The sequence below is a fragment of the Pholcus phalangioides genome, unplaced genomic scaffold (assembly GCF_987345545.1).
Source record: "Pholcus phalangioides strain wild (caught in Gottingen) unplaced genomic scaffold, Ppha-v1.0 ptg000009l_1, whole genome shotgun sequence".
Taxonomy (NCBI): Eukaryota; Metazoa; Arthropoda; class Arachnida; order Araneae; family Pholcidae; genus Pholcus; species Pholcus phalangioides.
In genome coordinates, this window is record NW_028301602.1 from 16,651,208 (window position 1) to 16,671,065 (window position 19,858).

At 37.4% G+C, this 19,858-nt stretch overlaps 1 protein-coding gene across 1 annotated transcript in view; it reads left to right on the forward strand.

Annotated features, from left to right (window-relative positions):
* Positions 1-402: 402 nt before the first annotated feature.
* Positions 403-19,858, forward strand: part of LOC149082129 (adenylate cyclase type 2-like) — a 33,577-nt gene continuing 14,121 nt past the window's right edge. Inside the window, exons 1-17 of the mRNA XM_089235627.1 lie at positions 403-1,064; positions 3,855-3,998; positions 4,107-4,457; positions 4,553-4,702; positions 4,818-4,972; positions 6,897-7,008; positions 7,790-7,947; positions 8,083-8,241; positions 9,068-9,209; positions 9,408-9,494; positions 9,594-9,655; positions 11,419-11,502; positions 12,268-12,453; positions 15,786-15,882; positions 15,993-16,127; positions 18,151-18,243; positions 18,386-18,540. Coding sequence (XP_089091753.1) covers positions 897-1,064; positions 3,855-3,998; positions 4,107-4,457; positions 4,553-4,702; positions 4,818-4,972; positions 6,897-7,008; positions 7,790-7,947; positions 8,083-8,241; positions 9,068-9,209; positions 9,408-9,494; positions 9,594-9,655; positions 11,419-11,502; positions 12,268-12,453; positions 15,786-15,882; positions 15,993-16,127; positions 18,151-18,243; positions 18,386-18,540 — 2,438 coding nt within the window. The 5' untranslated portion in view covers positions 403-896. The remainder of the gene's footprint in view (positions 1,065-3,854; positions 3,999-4,106; positions 4,458-4,552; positions 4,703-4,817; positions 4,973-6,896; positions 7,009-7,789; positions 7,948-8,082; positions 8,242-9,067; positions 9,210-9,407; positions 9,495-9,593; positions 9,656-11,418; positions 11,503-12,267; positions 12,454-15,785; positions 15,883-15,992; positions 16,128-18,150; positions 18,244-18,385; positions 18,541-19,858) is intronic.

Here is a 19,858-nt window from a genome sequence, read left to right on the forward strand (position 1 = left end):
CTTTCGTGGGCCACTTAAATGGCTTGATTATTTGACGCAGACCATATCAGATGACTCCGATGGTCAAGTTTGGCCCGCGGGCCATGGATTGAGCAAGTATGCCGTGGGGGGGGGGGGTGTTCTCAAACTTTTTCCACCCGTGGTTTCACAGAGCAGTTTAACAAAGGATCTCTTCAAAAAAACAAAAAAAAACATTGTCAGTGGCCACCCGCGGCACCCGGTTTGGGAACCCCTGCCGTAGGGAATATAAATGAGAACAATGTGTTATGTGTTTGATCCCTTGTAGGTAAAAGAGATAGGTTATTTTGCCATTGTACAAATGGCATTGTGTTTTATTTATCTCTCTTTTATCTTCTAATACACTAGTTAAAGATAAATAAGAAGAGAGCGACTCTCTGCGACGGAGTTATCTTTAAATAGCTGAGGGGGGGGAGGGGATTTTTTCGTCACACTGAGCTGTCACTGATGCTTTTATTTTGTTGCACTACCGCATTGTGATTCGTAGGCATGTTTGTTGACGTTATTTTCGGTGGACCTGCGACCATTTCTTTAAAATTTGAAAAGTTATGTAATACTTATTGTGTGAGTGACCGTCTGTTTTTTCCACGTTGGAGCAATTTCATAAACCACGTACAGCTGTAGGTGGGTCTGATTATTGAAACGTTCGTGTGTGTTAGAGAATGTTGTTCAATGTGCTGCTTTCTTGGACTTTGAACGTCTAGAACTATTTCCGCCATGACAATCAATCGCTGCCGATGAATTCCCCCGATTTGTGTGCCATGAGTATTGGAAAGTTCCGATGCGTTTAACCATTTTCCGTGCCAACTTCGTTGCCGCGTCGGTGTGTAACTGCTGCGTCGGGAAATTTGGACACATCCCTTCATATCGGTGTCATTATGGATGGGATAGAATTGGTCGCTCGAGACAGCCTGACTCGGATGCGCGAAAGCTTCCAGCATTCGGATAGCGGCGATTCGGCTCGAGCCGACGCCGCTTTCGCTTACTATTCCGAATTCGTCGATAGGGATCAAGATGAACGCAACTGGTCAATCAGCAACCTTGGGGTAAGTAAAGCGGTAATTTTACGTAACTGTGCTTGTAAAATTTATAGAATATCAATTCTTATTCAGATGCCCTATTAGCCCTTTGACCGGCCTCGACGTATATATCCGGTCAAGAAAAACCTTTCTTTATTTTATTATCTGACAAGCCGAGATATTTTGTATGTATCTGATTTATTTATTTCTTTTTTTTTTTTACCTCATCCCCCTTCACTTTGCACATGCTGAAAATTGGAAGAAAGGCCATTAAAAATGATTTTAGGGATTTCTGCTGGGCCGGTCAAAGGGTTAATTGAATTGTTTTCTCTCTCTCACATTAATATTTTGTGTGGGTGGCTTGTCATAGGTGTAAGAACTGATCAGCAAACTGAAATAGCGTACCAAGAATTAACTCTGGAAAATAATCCAGTTCAGTTTTAAAAGAATAATAATAATAATTTGAATATGGTTTAAGTTAATTAACAAATTGTGCTAAAAACTAATTTGGTCTTAACAAATGAATTAAAAAATAATAATTTGGAAAATGAATTTAATAAAAAGTTATTTGACCCTAGAAAATTAATATACTGAATTGCCAAATTTTGCCCTTGAAAATGAATTTACAAAAAATAATTTTGTCTCAGAAAGAATTTGTTCCCGGAAAATTTACTAAAAAATGAATTTGCCACTTTGCAATTTGGCCAAGATATTGAACTTACTAAATTAAAATTTCGTCCTGAAAAAAAAAGGAAAGAATTTACTACATTGAGTTTTTGCCGTTTTATTCAATTTAATAAATTACAATTTCGCCCTAAAAATGAATTTAGTACATACCGATTCTGCCCTACATATTGAATTTTTTAAAATATAATTCTTTTTAATAGAAAATGAATTTTTCCCTAGAAAATTAATTTACTGCAACTTTGTCAATTTAGAAAACTAAAATTTCATTCATTTCACCACTTGTGTCATAAAATTAAAATTTATAAATCACTTATTTTGAAAGAGGGCAAAAATATATACAGGGTGTCCTGTAAGTCTTTCAAGTGTCCACAGCCTTTACTCATCAACCGTCCGTCGTAGAGGTATCATTATAGTTTTAAAAATGCTCAACAGACGTTCAAAAATTACCCTGTACCAGTTTTGAGGGTGAAAATACAGTGTATAAAAAAAAATCTAAATTTTTACAGTCACCCTGAACTCTAGGTTCCGATTAGAAACTTGTTACCTTATCTCTCCTGAGGCCAACAAAAAAATTTACATGTTTTTAAGAAGCAACCAATTGGAAAACCGTTTTATCCGCATTTAACGCTGTTCTTTCCCAAATTTCCTTCGAAGAGACAGGGCAACAACTTTGTAATTTGATTCTTGAGCACACGGGGACCGCATAAAAATTTGGATCTTTTATTTTGCGACACACTGTATTTCCACTCTCAAAACTTCTACAGGGTAATTTTTGAACGCCTGTTGAGCATTTTATAAACTGGAATCGTACCTCTACGACGGACGGTTGATGAGAAAAAGGTCGTGCTACCCCATCACTAGTGTATAATATTTTGAAATTGAAAAATTTGGGTTGATATACTCAAAACGGACCTCCCCTAACGGATAGTCCCCGTTAACGGGCATTTTCTGATCCCCGATCCTGTGGAATTTGGTTTTAATGTATTTCACTCCCCGTTAGCGAGCAAGCTCAATAGCGGACAGTAAAATCAGGCAAACTCCAATTTTTTTTTCTCCAAACTCCAATTTGATAGTTTTTTTGTCATAAACCAAGAATTCGTCATATTCAACTAAGATTATGTTCATTTCCAAGCTCATGTTCGCAAATATGAGCATAACTATGGTCCACAGGCACGTAGCCAGAAATTTCTTTCGGAGGAAGAAGGGATAATTCCATTTCAGGGACCCCCACCCACCCCCCTTCCGCTACGGCCTTTATGGTCCAGAATGGCGAATTCGTATGGTAATGTTGGTTTTGTATGAGGATAACGTGTGAAGACTGATAATGTTGCCATGAATATGTTTTTATATCTTCCCTCTCTCTCTCTTTCACTTATTTAATTTAATTTTTTTTTGCGAAATACGTGTAGTGCACGTATCATTTACGGGTAAAAATAATTATTTGGTTCAGTGAAGAGAAGAAAGGTTATACATTTTTTCATATTTCTCATATTTTCCAAGTTTATTTGGGAAGTTATGCATAATGGCCGGTATTAAGTGATTGAATGTAGTGGAATTTAATCAAACTTCTTTTATCGAGACGATTGGTGATTATGCTTAACCACCGGTGTACCACTTTCACAGTAACATATATGTTTTAACATTGAAATACATAGGGAACCCATTGCGACCGAAGCCATACGTCGTATAAACGAGGTTCTTCTCTACATATCATTATTATACCTCCCCATTAGTGCACATTCCTCGTTAGCGGACAAAAATTTTGGTCCTTCGGGTGTCCGTTATCAAGAGGGTATACTGTATCTCTACACTAAATGATCGCATAAGAGAAAAAATATAAGTAATATAAGTGATACAAGATGATGCGAATATCCCATGAAAAAACGTACGGGGCTGAGTCCTGTATATATATATACGGGACGATTTTCAGCCTCCTCATTGATTTCTTCATGTAAGCGCCTATGCCCGTAGTTTCGAGAAAAAAATGAAAATTAATGTATACGATGTGGCTTTTTCAATATTCTTCAAGCTGAGAAAATTATATAAACTGGGCATTTTCTGTTACCTACGATAGATTTCATGAAATGATGTTTGCTAATATGTGTACACACAATTCACCTGTGATTTTAGATAGAGCTTCGCACTAAGAACTGCCAAGAGCTATTCCGCAGGTACCAGATGAGAGTCCAACACACGCTTTTTGTAGAACTGCTGCTGATGAATCTTCTGATAAACACCATCGTTTTGGGTGGCATAGCGCTGTTTCTGAAAGAGGTAAAAATAATTTCCAACAATATTCTTCTACCCATTACCTCATCACTGGAAATCATTATTATCGGCATTGGAATTTTTTACCGTTAATTTCTTCGGCATGAAATCTAGGAACATCCGATATCGTCCCGGTGGTGCCGAGGAGCCAGCATAATCGTGCAGCTGTTGCTGTTTCTCGCGGCCCTCCTCCGCGAGAAATGGTTCCGAGGATGGTGTGCGAAGTGGTCGTCGGCGGTGCTGACCTTGCTCTGCATGCTGGTGGCCGAAATGGGCACTGCACTCGTTTTCAAGACTTCCAATCCGGAGACGCAATTTTCAGCGTTTCACGTCGTGCTCACAACGACCGTACTCCTACCGTTTCCGAGGAAACTCTACAGCGGATCTGCAGCGATGTTGGTCATCGCTTTCGCGTTACTGATATCATTCCTCAATTCAAATCAAGAGCCAAATGTGCACATACTGGTAAGATTTTCATTCCAAAAAAAAAAAAACAATAAGTGACGCTGTTTTGTTTTTCTTGGATCTTCTCCATCGAATTTCTCACTTCTTCTTTGTAGTTGATTGCGGAAGGTGCCTACCTTTTAGTAACTGCATCAGTTGGACTTTGGATCCGAGGTCTGCTGGAAGTCATGGGTCGGAGAGCTTTCTTGGACAGGAGAGAACTCATGGAATCGAAGATCAAGAGTGAAACCGAAAAGGATCGGAAGGTTTTGATGATAAACGAAATTCTGTCATTTGGAACTATTACAATATCGATAATGCGGTGCGTTTGAATATCTATAAACGTGACTCAATAAATTCTTTGCATTCTTTTATCTGTAGGAGAAACTGCTGCACAGCGTTTTGCCACAAAATGTTGCCCAAGAGGTCCGTGACGACATCTTCCGCGTTATCAAAGGATGGAATTCCAGAACCAATAAGCTTCTCAGAAACAACCCTTTCAACAAACTGTACGTTGAGAGACACAAAGATGTTAGGCAAGTATCGGAGATGACTTCTGTTTTACGACTTTCGAGGGGTATCTTAATCCCTTAAAATTATTCGTGTCTAGAATATGAAAATATCGTCGTCGTCCCCCTTACGCCCGAAACACGAATGCTCAAATATTCACTTTTTGGGGTTTATCAGCTGGTTGAATGCCTTAGTTTGCCAGAAACACGAATGCGTATGTAAATGTAACAAAATAAGTAAACTAAGTTAATAAACTAATAAGTAAATAAGTTAAACCGTAAGTGTACCCAAAATATGCATTAAAAACCCCAAATGTACCCAAAATATGCATTAAAAACCCCAAATAAGCATTAAGACCCAATATGCATTAAAACCCCCCAAATATGTACCAGAAATGGAAAAATATGCATTAAAAAAATCACCATGCAAAAAAAAGAAAAGAAAATATGTTTTTAAAATGCATATTTTCTATTTCTTAGCGCATATTTCATTGACAAAAGAATATCCCCATATATACTGCATATGCAAATAACTTCTACATACTTTTTTTAGGCATTTATAATTTCTAGTTTGTTGTAGCTGCTCAGCAACGAAACACCAGTAAAAAAAATAATTTCGAAAATAAATTCGAACAAAATTTCGACACTTCAAAAATGCAGGCTAAGCTGGTTAGCTTCAATTAGGAATTATGTATAACCACCGGTGAAAGTGACAGACACATTAAAATTCATAGAATTTACTGAGGCGATCGGTGATTATGCATGATCACTGATTTACCGCTTTTCTCGTGACATTTACCTATGGAAAATAACTTGGAGTGAAATATTTCTAAAGCTTTCGACATTCTAGTGTAATCACTAGAATTAAATCACTACTGGAAAAAGTAGTTAAGATGAAAAGAAATTAGGAGTACAAAGGAAAAAAAGAAAAGAAGAAATTTAAGAAAGAGCTTGGATGTTCTCAAATGCCACCAAATTTCCTATGTGTGGAAATGCACTGTGCGGATCTGCCTATACACCCTCGAACTTACCGGCACCGGAATTACTCCATTGCTGAGATGTATTCTAGTGCGTCTTCGTGGCAGAGTCTGGAACAAATATCAATTTCAGCAATACACGACCGCACAGAACAGAGACCATTAGCATAGGCCAGCGTTTCTCAACTTATAACCCGCGACAATGGCATAGATGTTCCGCAGGCAGACTTACTTGATAATTCGATTCCAACTGAATGAAAAATTATTCAATTGTTGCTATTTATATTACTTATAGCCATATGGGTTCAAGAAAAAATTCTGCTTTCTGGTAAACTTAGGTTTACCATACCTCATCAAGGAAAATGTGATCCTAAATACGGAATATCACTGATTGTAGCCAAAGGATGTAATTAAAGATAAATTTTCTAATTACTGAAAAAATGAATCAAGGGTGGAGGAAATAAAGGGCTGCTAAAAATGAGCAGCAAACAAAAATGTATTTGGCAAAAAACATTCAAATAGATAGATGACCATATTTCATTGAGAAAAATAAGGGGGAACTGTGATCTTAAACACTGTAAAATACGTGTCGTCCACCAATCATCATCAAAAACGTTGCTACAATTCGGCAAAATCCTTAAATGGTACGACGAATTGTTTCAGATATTTTATTGGTTCTTGGGTTCAGAAAAGTTGAGAAACGCTAGAATAGGCTATTAGCTCGGGAGGTTCTTGACCTCCTACAATTAATAATAAATGCACTCTGCCTTCCACGCCCCGTACGCCTTTGAATCCCGTATATACTCAGCATGGGTAACCCTAGCGTCCCCCCATCTCTTCCCTCTTTAAATATTTTCCTCGTGTCAGTTCCTCTGGCCATTTGTAACACCATACTCTCTCTCTCTCTCTCTCTCTACACTTATCTGAATTATAAATTTCCCGATGAAGTATACTCATCAAATTTGTTCCTTCAGCATACTGTACGCCGATATCGTGAACTCGATGTTGCTTGGAGCGAGTCTGCGAGTGGCTGAGCTTGTCGATACCCTGGATGACTTATTTGGGCAGTTCGATGCAGCAGCTCAGGTAGAAAAATCTAGATATCAATTGGTGTATGAAGGCGACCACACATGCAAATGCAAGCGTGACAAGCATGCATGTTCAATCTCTGTACAAGCATGCACAATTTTCCTTTCGATACTTCAGGGTTCAAGCAGTGAACGCATGGGCCCCTGTAGGCGTGGCACGGGGTCCTGAAGTGCAGAGGGGGCTTCATGAGATATAGTTGAAATTTTCGAGAGTAAGCATGTTAATCAGTTGGCATTTTTAGCCGGGTAGGGGCCTCAGAAAAATCACTTTTAGACTCTTAAGGCCCTGAGTAGAAGTATGCATAAGAGCCAGTTTGTACTAAGAGTATGCGCTCGCTTTATCTGTCTTTGTTCTTGTGAACAGAAGAAAAACGGCAACGAAAAATACTAATACCAAGCAGAGCTTGCTGAAGAGTGAAGACAAACTTGTACAAGCTACCTGCATAGTACACACCTTCAGTTTCGCTTGCGAATGTACGGCTTTTTTGTGTGTAGATGTATATCAAAAGTCATTCGATCTTCAAGACACTTGTACAATCAAAATACTTGCGCGAAACACTCCTACAGACGCTCAACGATGTTTGTATGAAAAGACTAAACATGCATGCTTTTCAAGCTTGCAGTTTACGTGTGCAGCCGCCTTTACAGATGCAAGGGATAAGACAAAAGACCAATGAAGAGGCTTTAAAAAAGTCCTTGAAAACTCAAGTTTATCATGATTACTGAATATAATAAAAGGTATGTCTGAGTAAATTTCTCTTATATCATGTTGATTCCAGCGTAACAAGTGCATGAGGATCAAATTGTTAGGCGACTGCTACTACTGTGTATCGGGCTTGAAGAACCCCGGCGACGAAGTCACCGAAAATGACCGGGGTCCGAGGACCCACGCTGATAATTGTGTGAAAACCGGCTTGCTCATGATCAAAATTATAAGGTTTGAGAATTTATATTTGGTTTTTGAATTTATGGTGTAAGTTAAAGTTGGAAAAACGATCGTAAAAAATTATGGATTTTGACACTTTATTTATTTTGTATAAATAATTTGTTTTGTTGTTATTAATTGAAACAGGAAAGTTCGAGAGAAACGGAACGTCGAAGTAGACATGAGGATCGGCATTCACTCGGGCAGTCTTCTAGGTGGAATCCTAGGCCTGAGGAAGTGGCAGTTCGATATCTGGTCCAGGGATGTCTCTATCGCCAGCCATATGGAGCAGGCTGGCATTCCTGGGTAAATGAATATTTATTTTCGATTTATATATCTACCATACCGAGAAACGCGCTCAAGACACGAGAAGAACTCCACATTCTCCCAAAATGTAGTTTTCACAACTCCGAAGCCCGACTCCCTTACCCATTGAAAAAAACTTACCACGAATGAAATTCCAAATAACTCACTCGCTGATTTTTAATTTGAAAACAGATGGCAGCATACGCATACATCTCTATATAGATATACAGATATCCTATACATTTGTAAATGTATTAAAAATTCATAAAAATGGAAGGAATTCGTACATTGTAATGCGGTTTGCGAAAAATTATTCTCACAAAAAAAGGGATTTGTTTTGGTACAGAAAAAAAGATATATAGTACAAATTTTTGTCGTAGAGGGTGCTGTACGAAAACAGATTACTGGAAATATGCACATCGGAAACCTATAAAATGCGAGGTGAACGATTAACAGCCCATTTCTGAATTTTCCAGTTACGTAAGGCTCCTTTACAAGGTTTTTGAGATTGGTGGAGCTATCTTTTCCAAGCCACGAATCACCGGCTGAAGCTTTGCGAACGTTTTGGACACAGATAGGATTGAAGGAATGTTCGAGAATGGAATTTGGTGATTTGCTTTTGTGCAGCATCCTCTGTCAACAAAAATTTGAACGAATTTTTTTCCCCATACCAAAACAAATCCCTCTTCGTCAGAATAACTTTTTCGCTGACCGCATTCAAATATACCAGTTCGTTGAATTTTTAATGAACCTTTAAACTATTTACGACTTTATGCCCCCGCCCTCCCCCTTCCCTGTATATCACACACTGTGTTTCTCGTTTTAGGAAAGTCCATATCACGAAAGCTACGAAACTTCTCTTATTGGAAGACTATGGTGAAATAGTTGCAGGTGATGGACATTTAAGGGACCCTTATTTGGCCGAGGAAGGAATAAGGACTTTCTTAATTACTCCAGATAATGATACGGTTTGTCATTTATTAATACAATTCATGTTTACATGTCTAACGATTTTTTTGTGTTAGATTTCAATACAGAGATTTTTTTCAAGTAACCGTAGAGAAATTTTGCATTTATTACATTTTTTGAAAAGATATTGTAAATACTTGCCATGTCTCGCCAGTGTTGTATTTGTGAAATTTGCTGTAATTGCATTTTTTTTCCAGGAATACCCTGAAGTAAGCTTCGGTTGTGACAGGGTCAAACCGGAGGACGAAGGAATGATCATGAATTTCCAAAAAGATTACCTTCAGGTATTATATCCATGTAATATTTTTTTTTTTTTGAAACCATTCATTTTAAATTTACTTTTAGCTTTTAAATAAAAACGTATCTAAATTTTCGCATAATAGCCGAGGCGAACCAGCGGCATGGATGTCTTACCCAGGCGCCGAAAAGCTGCTTTAGATTACAGGTATACATGAAATTAGCGTTTTTCCCCCCATTTTTTGATTTTCTCTAACTTCTTTTATGAATGGTCGCCTTAACGTGTTCAAGAATTTCGAGCCGAATTCACTTGTTAAAAGTGACTCTTTAAAAAAATCTCGCCACATGCGAGCAGCAAAGCCACATCACAGATACGCCAATACATTTGTATGCACGACATAACAATTTCGAAGATGACTGAACACGCAAAACGCTGTGTACATACAATGCTGCAGGTACACCAGCGTAATTTCAACAACTCGCCTTTCCTGGAGAGTTAAACGGAGAGTAGTAAATTACTTTAATGGCGATAGACCACACAGTTGGGGGACAGTTTAAAACAAAGAATGCGTCTTAAAAAAGGGATTTGTGGAAATTAATTTTTAAGGAACTCCAGAATCAATGAAAATTTGGAACAAATGAAAGAAATAAGTTTCAGGTTTTTTTTTGTTGTTGAAAATTTTGAATAAATGTCAGAAATTTTCAAAATTAACCTTTAAACGTCCGAATTCAGATCTAGATTGATTTTCATTGTATTTTAATTTTCATATCTTTCAGTTTAGAGATATTAACCAAAACATATATACCGGAAAAAGAAAATTCGTACAGTATATGTATCCTGAACAAAAAGTTAAATTATATTCTTCTTTAAAAACTAAATTTTATTCCCAATTGAAATTGTGAGATTTAAAAAAAAATCATGTTAATGGAATATGTGCTGTGAAATGAATATAATTTTTTTTCCAAAATTAAGTTTGGAATTTCCCCGCACCTTCATGGGGGGAAAAATCTAGTGTGCTTTCTTGAACGAGAAATATTTTTCCTAATTACACTATTCAACACTGATTTTGTTCCTCAAAGATAGTTCAATGATTTTAGGGTGATTTTGGAGCACTGATTACGAATCTGGCATTGGTTTTGCCTAGCTGGCTCTAGTTTTTGAGCAAATGCGTACTCTCTACATTGTTATTTGTATGATGTTTATGTGCTTATGTCGGTGATTTTGATGCTTATGTCGTGCTTATTACCTTCGAGAAATTTAATTTTCAATTTATCTCAAAAACTAGAGTTAATCTGAAAAAAAATCAATGCCAGATTCGGAATCAGCGCCCCAAAATCACTGAAATATCATTGCCAATGATTTATAACGCACAATTTCAATGTGATTCATGTGCTGCTTATGGTACTACCATTGAAATTTAATTTTCCCTTTTTTCAAAAACTATAGCCAATCTGACAAAACCAATGCCAGATTCGGAATCAGCAGCCCCAATATATCCTAAAACAATTAAAAATTTACATAAGAACGTATTTTTTTATACTTTTTTGAGCAGTGTTACTAAGCCGATGTTTGGGAACACTAGCCATTAAAAGGTTAATAAAAATTTCCAATTAATGGAAGAAAAGTTTCAGAATAAATGAAAGGAATTATTTCGAAATTAATGAAAAAATAATAACTTTTGAGATATTGAAACTGGACTTATTCAAAATCCAGAATCAATGAAAATCTCAAATAATTCGGGTGCCCTGTTGGGCTCATGTCTCGTTATCGTACCCATTAAGAAGCCACTTCTTGTAGTTCCAGGTTCGAACCCCGTTGCCGGCATAGTAGTGGTCGGTTGAATTTGTTGTTGTTTTTTCGCGGTTTCCCAACTGTGTATGTTTAAAAAGTAGTAGAACAGCATGTTTGAAAATATTGATTTATGTCATTTACCATTTTATAACATAATCGAAAAATTGTTTACTCTTCAGTTTGCTCGACTTCAGGAAGATGATGAACGAAGTTAATCATAAAATGGGAAACGCCATCGACAAGATGGCTCTCGGTAAGAAAGAGTGAGTTCGAAAAATTTCCTACCGGCATTAATATACATCAATGTAAATTCGATATCATCCCCTTCATGCTAGAAGCACGAATGTGCAATGTCCTTGGGGGAAAAACTGAACATTGCCATATTAAAAGGTTGAAATGACGTTTGAATGTTTACTCTACTCATGTTACTCTATGGCCCCGTTTACATGTGCAATAAAATATCCCGGGAAATTACCTGTAACAGGGATTTTCGCTACAACCCGTTTACATGGCGTGTAGTTTTTTATGCCGGTATTTTCCCCTCTTCTTTCCGGAAGTCGTCACTGTTTACGTGAGTTGAACGGAAGTGGTTGGTTCAAAATGGCTGACGAAGGAGTAGTAGTTTTCGCGGCGTAAAGGATTATGGGAGACGAGGTCGAAGTCACCCACCATTACTCCGCAGCAAAGATGGGACTCTTGACGATCTTTGTCCCTCCTTTTTTTCCCCCATGAGGAAAAAATGTTGCCATACAGGTAGCAATCACCAAAGTGACCCCCAATCTTGCACATGTAAACGGGGCTTGTCCAACTAGTTGATAAAAAAAGGAGGAAAATTTGCACATTCGTGCTTCTGGCATGCGGAGACGATATTATGTTAGTTCATGACACGCTTGAATTACAAGCTGTAACGTAATCGATAGTAAAGGTTTTAAAATGCAAATTTTGAAGATGTGTTGTGTAAACGGATATTCGTAATCATTTATCTCTCGACATTGTGCGTGTTAAGAATTGTCTTTTCTGCTATTTAGCCAGTGGTGTGCGAGCGAAGGTGTGCAGCCCCTGCTGCTTACATTCTACGACTGGAGAAAGTTGGAGCTACCATATCTAAAACAACCTGATCCACTGTTCAAACACTACATTCTGTGCTCGCTGGTGATATTCGTGGCCATCATACTGCTCCAAGTACTCATGATCCATAGTGACATGCTCTATAAGTAAAGTGTATTGCTATATTTTCCTTGCTTAATTTCGTGTGTATCAAATTGTAATTATCAGTCTCAAGTGGATCCAGGTTCGAACCCCGTTGGTTTTTACACAGCTGCGGAAATTCCGCAGAGGGAATGTATACGAGGTACATGTACTCTAAAGTAGCAATAGTAGTATTAAGTGGAATTTGAAAAGACGTATTTTGTAGGTCTTGAGCTAATATTTTGTAGGATAATGACTTTGACAGAAGTTTTACGCTTACATTCTGTACATGCGTCCCAAAGTCATGTCTTGAGAACTGGAAGGAAGAAGTAGTCAAGTGACCGACAATTCTGAAAGCCATATTTTTTTGTAGATTATCGGTAACATCACTAAAGTTTCGTTGCATCCAGAACTATTTCAACAAATTTAGGGCCGATAAGCAGAACATGTTTTTTTTAGCCTAATTTCAAAAATAATTTTGAACCTGAAGAGTCGGCATTCAAAAAAAGATGTACCTACGTAATTACAAAATTTACAGGAATGTGGAGAAAATCTCAAAAAAAAAGAAGAAAAATATTAGCTCCCTGAATAAAAGTTAATGAGAATTCGTAATCAAAAAGTTTTTAGAATGACTGAAAGTGTTCAATAATTCCACTCAGGGTCCGCGGGCTCTCTCCGTTTATGTCCATGCATGGCCCTGCATTTGCCAGCGTGGTGTTCGTGGGAAATGGTGTAACGCCATAAGTCATACAAAAGACATCTGTATAAGACATACTGAAATTTTTAAAACGTCTGTAGCCGAGTCCATGACTCAAATCATGACGGTCCTAATGGGCTTTCCTCGTTTATCGGGGCTCCATAGATGAGACTTTAACAGTTCATACCCCCCTTCATCATCGCTCTGCCAATTAAATGCAGTAGTGAATTGAAGCCATGGCTGGTATAAGAGAATAGGGATGATAACAATTTAAGAGCCATCTCACACCATCTCTAACATGGCGAAAAATTTAGAAAAGTGGCTGAAGTACACTTTTACCCCGGGAATTTTCAGCCAACTCCACAGGAACTAATAGATATCATATACTGATGATAATTGATGCTAACTAATTATATATGATAATAAGATGTGCTGCGAATAAATGTCAATAAAGTCACGATACGATGAGTAAGATGCTGGAGATGCAATATGTTAATAGTAATGTAATTAATGCTGTATGATCATGTAGGTAAAAGTAATACTGGTTAATAATACTCATACTGGGGTTAAATGTTGCATATAAAATGTATAAGTCATGAAATATTTACAATGACATATGCAGTGTATCAACTCTGACAGTACCAAAAGCGAAAAATTAGTCATATATATATAGCCCGGATTATATGCAAATGCATATGTGCATATGCATTTGCATATTTTGGCCTTTTTGAGCATTAATGCATATAAAGTAAATGCATAAAATTAAAAGAATTTTTAGAATAAATGCATATTTTAGAATGTTTATTTGAGCTCACTCTGTTTTTTTTTAATAATTTATCAAATAAATATTGCTTATAATATTCTCATAATATCGGTTTTTTTCTTGAAGGTAGGATTTAGTGAATTAATAGATATTTGTAAAGTATTTTACGAGTATTAATCGTTTTATTGAAAGGCTAATATGCCTTAATATTTAATATGCCCCTGGAGATATGTCGAAACGTTAATTTTTTTTTTTTGAAATAGTATCGGAATTCTTTTTTTACTGGTATTTTTGTTACCTTGTCACAGATTTGGTCAGTTGGTTTTCTGTAGTTCCCAACTTCGAGGCGCGAATGCGAGCCGTACTCCCCGTGTATAGTCTCGCCACAGAGAGCAACAGGCCTTCAACGATACAATTATTCAAGCAATGCACTTCCCTCAGAAACAGACTTCCCGTTTGGTCTACAACACATACAGTGCTGTAATGGTGGGTTGGTAAGATATGGAGTTACAGATGGGAAGAGTTCAGGATGCATGGTTTCAAACCTACCCACCTCCAGGTAATTACACTTTTATGTCCTCGGTAGTATAGTGGTCAGCATCCCGCCTGTCATGCGGGAGACCGGGTTCGATTCCCCGCCGGGGAGGCGTTGTTTTTATAGTGACGGAATCGCGATGCGAGGATCCGGGTTCGAACCCCACAGTGGTGGTCGGCTGAAGTTGGTTTTCTGTGGTTCCCAACTTCAAGGCGCAAATGCGAGCCGATCTCCCCGTTAAAAAGTCTCGCCACAGAGAGCAACAGGCAACAGTCCTACAACGATAAATCATTCAATCATAACACTTCACTCATAGTTAGAAAAACTGGTGGGAGATGGCAGCACTACACATAACAAGCATTACAGAGAAACAAAAAACTTCACGTCAGGTTTCACTCCACGTACACGCACATTCCCGCATGTACCGATTCGTTGGGGGTTCCGCGGAGGGGGGGGGATGCATGTGTGGTGTAGCAGTAGTAGGTAGGGCCTCCAAAAAATGGCTCGGGGATCCATGATGTTCTTAAGTCAGCCACCTCGTTGGGCAATTTGCCTGTTGTGGCGTTGTATTTGTATGTATTGTATTTGTATTTGTATACGTACAGCTTCCAGCATAGCCCATTTCTTCGAGCACCTGCTAAAATTCTTTATAGAGACAGAGCGGCGGTCCATGATCTGTGGTTAGGAGGAGGAGGTATTTTCATTACTGAGCAGTTACAACAAACTGGAAATTGAGAATGCCAGAATAAAAAATGTGTGAAAATTATTTGCATATGCGGTGTACACATAAGTGGGGATATTTCTTTTTTCTGTGAATGACTGCATATGCACTAAGAAATAGAAAAGATGCATTTTAAAAACACATCTATTTTATTATGCGTGGTGAACTTTTTATGCATGGTGCCTATTTTCTCATTTTTTTGTGCTTATTTTGGAGTTTTTAGCATTGTCAGGATTTTTTAGTGCATATTCTGGGAAGGAGGCCGGTTTATCGCATATTTTGGCATTTTAAGGAGATATTTCGGCATTTTAAGGACTTTTTTTTGGCGTTTTAAGGACATATTTTGGCATGTTTAAGTGCATATTTTGGCATTTTAAAGTACATATTTGCATAATTTTAGAGCATATTTCGCAACTTTTTTAGTGCAAATAATTCGAGCTCCAGTCATATAATACAAGTACTTGTTAGAGTCCCGGAATGATAGGCCTGGACATCTCAGGATATGGGATGCTCTCAATATCTAAAAATAAAAATAAAAAATGTATCTGGGAGAAATAGTGTATGTTCATGTTAAACATTTTTATTTTGTTCTTGTCTGTTATTATTTCTTAATATTCCTAAAAAAAAGTTATTTTACTTTAGAAATTTGGAGTTCTGGATCATAAAAGGTATTGGAATTTCATTCATCTTGACTGCGAGTTTCACCAGTTGGGCCGGATACCTCAAGTTACTCAAAGAGGTAGGTAGGTGTCACCCCAGGACAACAATTCTTCTCTACTATGATGCTCAATATGAAAGCGATCATCCAATTTATCATAGTTTTAGCGTAATCGGCGAATTTATTTCCAGGATGACATGGAAATTCGTTCCAGGCGATCTTTCCTCCTCAAAATATCCCGAAGCATGTGGAAGAACAACATTACAAGAGCGATTCTGTGGTTCTTCATTTCCACTATGATTATAGGGTGCGCTGTGATCGGTTTGGTGAGTTTGATAGAACTTTAGACACCGCTTATTAGAATCATGGATAACGTTATCATTCGGGTGTTGTTATCATTTTCGCAAAGCACGGAACATACCAATATCATAACATAGGAAAAAATTCATTCATAGTTATCGGAACTTCAATTAATGTTATCAGCTTCTTTTTTGCCGAGTTTTTTTGCGCATTTTGAAGCTAAAGTGAAACCTGACTTATTTTTTTTCTATAAGTTGTCATTGTGAACCTGCAGGACTATGAAAGAGGTCAGAAGATGTACACCTTCTACACACCCTTGTTTAGAAACGTTTTAACTCTCGGTTCATAGTAACCGCTATAATATCCATGTACACATGAAACTACTTTTTCAATGGGTCTACTCATAGTGGAGACAAAAATATAATGTAAAAATAAAAAGCCCTACGTTTACGTTTCAGTTCTTGGGTTCTTTCAGCCGACCAGATTCACAGTTACTCGGCCAAAAGACTTTCTCTAGGGATCCATGGAACGTGCCCCGTACCTACATTAAAAATAACTTATCGTAATTCATAAAATACACGAGACAGTTCCATTCAAAATCCTCATAATGGCTAAATGATAATAATAAACGCAAGATTTTAGATTTAAGAAAAAATATCCTGTTTCAGAACAATGTGAAAAAGAAAACGGGACGATTAAATATTTTTTAACCACCATTCTCATGTTAAAACAGAGGAACTGAATAGGTTCGGCTCTACCAAACGGGACGTATGGTCACACTATCTGCTTTTGAATTTCTTTCGGATATAGTTATCGATCGGTATTGTTATCAGAAACCCCGAGTCCCGATGTGATCACATTAAACGGCGTGTACTGTATTAACATCGGTTTCTTTAACGATAACATTTAATTTGTAACAAAAAAAGAATCAGCCATCAAATGTCAAGAAGAATACGTGATCATAAATTCTTGCAGCAAAAAATAGGGTCGGCAGTAATCATTGAGACAGAAAATATGTGCAATGCAACCTAGAATGGCATTCCATCCATAGTACCAGAAAAGTGGGTGGTGATTGGACATGGTGGATCTGTGGTTTGTCCTCTATTGGACAATAGTAACAAGAATATTGGCTTACGTAACATCTATTTGGTACGCTGGCCCAACCAACTCCATGCAAAAAAACCGTACCATACAACACCAAAGAGTGCACTATATGTCATTGCGGGTCGTCCGTCTTGGAGCTGTGAATGAATTATGAAACACAAATGTTGTCTATTGTTACGCCTACACCGACCAGCAAAGATTGGTGCATTAAACTTCGCTCCAGCAGAAGAGTATCAGCGACAGGAAAAACAAATAACTATTCACCCATCGGAAGACCTGTATCAACACAACACCAAGTACAGGGGAACCTCCCTTAACGGACGCTCCTCGTTAGTGTACAACTCCCGTTAACGGACACTTTTCTGATCCCCGGTCCCGACTCCCGAGGAATAGGACATTCTCGATAGCGAACAGTAAAATCAGGTAAAACTCTATAATTTTTTTCCAAACTCCAATTTGTAAATTTTTGTTCATAAATCGAGAATTCATCATATTCAACGGTGATTATAACTATGGTCCGGAGTGCTGATTCCGAATGGTAATGTTGGATTTGTTTGCACATGTTGATACGTATAAAGAAGGCCAACACACTTGATAATGTTGTTATGAACGTTTATTTCTCTCTCTTTTATTTCTTCATACTCATTTTAGTTACATTTTTATTGCATAATATGTGTAGTGCACGTATCATGTGCGGGTAAAAATAATTGATTGGTTTAGTGAAGAGAAGAAAGGTTTTTATAAAAAAATTTCCATATTTATCAGACTTTCCAACTTAAATGGAATTGCAATTCGTAAATTTGTGATTTCAATATTTTCTTATTGTTGAACTCTTCTTTTCTGACGTTAATGAATGAGAGAAATACGATCGCATTTTCCGTTGAAAAAATTAATTTAACCGTTTTAAATTTAGGAACGATGCATAACCTTGTCGTTTACTCATAGGCAGAATTCAAAGATCTCGACAGCGTTCATAATAGCTGTGGAGAAAACTGTCAAAACACCATGAACGTGCAAAACTATAGCTCATTTTCAAGGGTAAGTTTTAGGTCGTAGTGAAATCATTACGTTATCTCTACAGCACGTGAGCTTCGTATAATCAAGTTTAAAAGATTCTTCTCTTGAGAGCATTAAAAACTCTCGAAACATTGTATCATCATTGGAATCTTTTTTCTTTCAGCTGCCGATGTTCTGTGCCGTGCTCGCCCTCACGACCACGTCGGTGTTTTTAAGGATGAATTTCTTCTTGAAATGCTTGTTGAAATGTGCAGCTCTTGCGCCTTTCTGCTTCTTACTGACGAGACCGACAGACGGCGGAGATCTCGACGATGAAATGTAAGTATAGTTGCTACAGTTAAAAGAGATAAATCATCATAATAGCTGGTTATTATATGCATAATTACCAATCGTCTAGATAATTTGGATAAATTTATGACTTTTACATGTGGTTATGCATAATAACCAAGCATCGTTGGTAAATTTGATAAATAGTAAAAAAAATTATCACTTTTACCAGCGGTTATGCAGAATACCCAAGCGAATTTGGTGAATTTGATAAATACGTGAAATCTATCGCTTTTGCCAGTGATTATGAGTAATATCCTAGTGTTATTGGTAAATTTGATGAAAATGAAAAATAATTCCCAAATTCGTCTGTTTGTTATATTTATTCTTTGAATTTGTTTGTTTGATAAATATACTACGACCCCGATGCAACGAACTCCCTATTTAATGAATTTCACAATTTAACGATTGTTTTAAAATATTGTCCCTATGCGTATCTGTTATATGAGAACATATAAGAATTCAAAAATTGAAGAATTTTAACAAATTACAATTTTTCGAATTTCCTTAAAATTACAAAGTAATTTATAACAAAATCACATTTTATCCAATAAATTGGGGACATCAAGGGTATTATCAATAATGACGGTTTCTTGAGACAGCTCAAAACACGCACGTGTTGACTTGGTAATAGTTATTTTTACTTACACTGTAGCCAACAGCAAAGAAATGCGTGCGTACTCTTATCCACCTTTCCCTATATAGAATTACACGATTAAATTTACAGTATACTATCAGTTTGGTCCACCCCCCCCCTTCCCCCACCACTGTAAGAAATTTTTGGCTACAGCCCTGAATCACGGTGAATACGATCCAGGTAATGGGACCTTCTCAAGTCTTTCCTCTAATTGAGAAAGATTGCAATAGTAGATATTTTCCCAGGGCGTTCAAAGGCAACGTCGCAGGCAGCGGCATCATATCTAACGTGATCAAAGCAATCCTCCGTGACTTCCTATCAGCAATATTCGTGTAGTTTCGAGTCGAAACTATAACGTAATAGAAGTGAAATTTTTACAGATCTTGTACGTCTGTAGATCCGTTATCTTGCGTGTGTAGGGTCATCCCAATCATTCACTTATCCAATGTCTCGTAAATGCAGTTTTCTGTATGAAATACTGTTATACTAGGGAGGAAGGGGAAAAAAATCAGTATAAAACATTTCGCTCTGGTTGAAATTTGCATTTCTCTGAAAGTAACGAGGATAAATTAGCATAATCGCGTGCATGCGGAATCGGGAAAACCGCACCTTAGCGAGTATCATGGGAAGATTATGCGGTTCTGAATGGCTGCGTTTGTGACACATATCTTC